The sequence below is a fragment of the Crocuta crocuta genome, unplaced genomic scaffold (genome assembly GCF_008692635.1).
Source record: "Crocuta crocuta isolate KB4526 unplaced genomic scaffold, BGI_CrCroc_1.0 scaffold50, whole genome shotgun sequence".
Taxonomy (NCBI): domain Eukaryota; kingdom Metazoa; phylum Chordata; class Mammalia; order Carnivora; family Hyaenidae; genus Crocuta; species Crocuta crocuta.
Window position 1 is genome coordinate 5,398,996 of NW_027527428.1, and position 3,969 is coordinate 5,402,964.

The following is a 3,969-nucleotide window of genomic DNA, read 5'->3' on the forward strand; positions in this document are numbered from 1 at the left end:
CTGCCTCTGCTGTGGTCCAGACCCAGACAGGGAGAGTCCCCCGTCAGCCAGAGCCTGTGGCCCACAGCCCCCCGCTGGGCGACACAGCGCACCGTGTGGGACGGGGTCTCTGTTCCCACTGAGACCTAGGGATCAGGCTGCCTGCCAGCCGTGGGGCCTGGGGGGTGGGGGCTCTCCACCCTGTTCTTCCCCTGAGCCCTCAGCCCGTTTTGGCAGGTCCTGGGCACCTGGTGCCACCAGGGAGCCTTCTGGCCAGAGGGCTCCCCTGTTTGGTGCACGCCTCCATATGTGGTTTCCTTTGGATGCCCCTCATTCTCAGGTCCCGGGTCTCTTCCCGCAGCAGAAACGAGCTCAAGGCACAGCCTCCGCCCCCTCCGGGTGCCCCCCACCAAGCTGGCCAGATGGGTGGGCCACTGTGACCGGCAGCTCAGCGGGGGCTGGGTCCAGCGGTGAGTGCCTTTCCTTCTGGTCGCGTTTCCAGCAGGGGATGGCACNCGGAGGGTTCCAGGATGCTGCTGGGGACCGTCCTGGTCGCGCCTCACGGCTGGGGTTTCCCGCTGGCCGCAGGGGGACAGGTCTCCCTCCCCGACGTGGCTCGGGGCCTCCGAGTGGCCAGCCTGGAAGGCGCCGAGCAAGGTGGGCTCCTCGTGACCGGCCTCTGCTTGCCCCCTCCAGCTGCTACGAGGTGAACCTTCAGGGCTGCGTCCTGCAGGACCTCCTGGTCGGCTTCTCGCGGCCTCCCGGCGGCCAGGAGCAGGAGACCTTTGTCTGCCGCCTGGGAGAGCTCCAGGTGATGCCCGCGCCCCCTGCTCGTGGGCCGCAGGGGTGAGGGTGCCCGCGAGTGGGAGCGCGAGGCGGCAGGCACCCTCGGCCCCCAGGGGCTGAGCCTTCTCCCTCCCGCCAGGTGGTGGATGCCAACAGCCTGCTCAGCCCTCTGCCGCGGGTGCGGGCCGTCGCGGTCTCCCACGTGCGCTGGCAGCGGGCCGCCCCCGAGGAGGGGGTGGAGGGGCCCCCGGCGCGGCTCCGGCTCAGCTGTACTCTGCGCTGGTCCTTCCCCCTGTCTCACGTGCGCTGCTTCCGGACCCACTGCTGCAGAGCGACCGGCTCTGCTGCCGGGGGGCCCCTGGGGCTGGAGAAGCCCGCGCTCCTGGGCCAGGCGTTCGTCAGCCGGTACCGCGTGGTGGACCTGGCGGTGGCAGCCCCGGGGCCCGGCGCCGACGGCCGTGTGGAGTTCCTGGTGGAGCCCGTCCCCAAGGAGGGGTTTCTGGTGCCGCAGGCCGAGTGGGGCAGGGCGGCGCTGCTCTATTCTGGGCCCCACACGTGAGCGAGCATTAAAGCACGGACCCTTCCCGCCTCCAGGCTACGGCTGCTTCTGTGCCGGGGCCCCCGCTGAAGCGCGCCAAGACCACAGGCCCCCCGGGGGGAGGGGGCGACTGCGGCCAGGGGCGCTTGCGAGGTGGACGTTGGCAATGGGAAGCCCGAGAGGTCCGTTTGCCGGGTGGACGATTTCCCGAGGTGAAGGGGCTCTGTTCCGTCCGATCTGTAGCATACAGCTCGCAGGTGCAAGGGACAGAACTGGGGGGAGTTAGTCCCATCCGGTCCACGAAGGCGATTTCCTAACAGGCTGAGAGGTGCTTGTGCTCACGGGGCTTGAGAGAGAGGGAGGCAGGTGGTCTGTGAGCAGCCCGGGTGCAGTCCCAGCGTGAGGACTGAGGGCTGAGGATGGGGGCGCGGGGGTACCGAGAGTCCTGGGCCAGGCGGGCTGCCCCAGTCCAGACCGGCCCGCGTGTGGCATCTCGGGCCCCGAGCCCTGCCCTGTCTCTCCCCGTCCTGGGTCCTGGGTTGTTGGTCCTGGTGAAGCTTGTACGGAGGGGTCTGTGCGCCTTGGGCAGCCAGAGGCCCCGGGGAGGCCCTCGGCCTCTGCAGGGTGGGCGGGGCTCAGTTCCCCTGAGAAGTGTTAACACAGGCACTTTGAGGACGCTCTTCACTGGCGCCCCGTCCTGTCTCGCCTCCTCCTCTGTCTCTAGCCCCTTCCTTCCGTCTGCCAGCGGCTCTGCGTGGGGAGGAAGAGGAGGGGTGAGGGAGCTGAGTTGGGTCCTCCAGGCACACTGCCCCCCTGTTGAGCCCTAGGCCACTGCGCTGGCTTCCTAGGGGCAGGCTCTCCACCCCGCGGCCTGGGGTGATCCCGCTCGTTGCCCAGCCTCTCGGGCCTGCGCAGTGTGGTCATTCTCGGGGTCTCACCCCTGGGCTGCATAGGGCCAACGATGGGGGTTACTTGCCCACTTCTCTGCCTCCCCCCCGCGCTATGAGAGGTGCTAAGGGCCAAGACTGTCGCAGCCAGGGGGTCACGCCTAAGGGATGGCCTCCAGTGAGGCCAAGCCCGGGCTCCACAGACTTGGGTTTACGCTGTAGGGAGGGGAGAGGCCACCAGGGGGCAGTACAGCCACACCGCCTCAGCCCGGGGTTCAGAGAGGGGTCAGCTGGTGGCCTTGGCAAACCCGGCCAGCAGGACAGCAAAGGGGTCTCCTTCCAGGGCTGACGTCTGCCTCCGTCACCACCCTCCCTGCCTTCCCAGGCGCCCACGTGCCCCTTTCCCAGGGAGACAGAGGAGCGTTTCACTCTCCCGAGACCTGCACTCGGCCTAGCCAGCTCAGTCCCCGGTGGGGCGTGGGTTTGCCCAGCGGGGGAGGGGGGGTTCACGTGGAACAGGGCGGTGCCTCCGCTGACCCAGGACCCCTGGGTGTCCCTGTGAAGTGGGACAGTTCAGCAGACTGGTGGGAAGGACCGGAGCGCGTGCCGCTTGGAGCTGCTGTCGGGATCGTGGACTGTTCCCTCCGGCACTTTGAGCCTCTCTTCACTGCTGCCCGGGGAGGTGGGGTGGAGGCTCCTGGCCTTGCTCCCTGCGTCCCCCGAGGCGGGGGTCCCTGGGGCTGGGTGCCCGGGAGCAGGCAGCCCACTGTAACGCCCTGTGCCTCTTCATTCACGAAGCCTGTTTGCTTTTTTTATGTGCCGGTTCCCCCAAATATCTTATGCAGAGAAGGAGGGAAAATTTATAGTGGCCATTGCCTTCTCACCGGCTGGCGGGCAGGCGGCAAGAAGCGAGGGGGTAGCGGCGCGCGGCGGGACGGGCACCCCCAGATCCCTGGGAGCTCCGTCCCTGTCCTGCAGAGAGCAGAGGCTCGTGGGCAGGAACATTGATATGTTAGCATTTCAGCCTGTGCCCCTGTGGTGGGCGTAATCGCTCTCAGATAAGTTATCCGACGTGAAACAGGAAGAAGTCAGGTCGGTGAGCTGTGTGGATGGTGCGCCTTGTTTTGGACTCTGGCCCAGCCCCCCACGCCCAAGGCTTCTCAGCTCTTGATCTGACCTGCGCTTTCCTTCCGGGTTATGCCCCCTCTTCCAGGGGAGGGGGTGAGGGCGGCAGCTGCCCCACCCCCACCCCAGCCTTCCAGGGGTGGGACCCACCTTGGAGCTCAGGACCAGGGGCCCTTCCCCTCACAGCGGCAGAGCCCGGGGCGTGCTTGGGATCTGAGGCCCTCCCCCCGCGACGCCCCCAGCCCTGTCCCCTCTCCCGCTTGCACTTGGCTGGCCCCAGCCGGGTGCCTGTGCAGAGTAGCCTCTGCTCCCTGGCAAGGGCCCACGGCGGTGGTCCCCCGTCCCTGAATGTGCCCCTAACTTTACACGCATCACTGCAGCGGGCTCAAGGCAAGGCCCCACGGCTACGCGTCAGCCCCGCCCCCAGCGTGTTCTGGGTCCGGTTGGGAGAGGAGTCCCCAGGATTGGGGCTCTGGGATCTCTGGCCCAGAAAGGCGGTCCGACTCCCCGTCTGGGGACCCGACCCGGGGCTCCGCCCGGCCCTCCACCCTCTGGGCCCTGCCCGGAGCTGCCACATCAAAAAGCATCGTCCTGGTTTGAAGAAAGAAATCTTTATTAATAATCTTAATAATAATACTGTTGATTTGAATGGGC

The 3,969-nt window shown here is 67.5% G+C and overlaps 1 protein-coding gene across 1 annotated transcript in view; it reads left to right on the top strand.

Moving 5' to 3' along the window:
• Positions 1–1,354, top strand: part of ENGASE (endo-beta-N-acetylglucosaminidase) — an 8,324-nt gene extending 6,970 nt beyond the window's left edge. The window contains 3 exon segments of the mRNA XM_077756356.1: positions 341–449; positions 676–790; positions 905–1,354. Of these exon segments, the coding sequence (XP_077612482.1) occupies positions 341–449; positions 676–790; positions 905–1,324 (644 nt within the window). The 3' untranslated portion in view covers positions 1,325–1,354.
• The last annotated feature ends 2,615 nt before the right edge of the window (positions 1,355–3,969 follow it).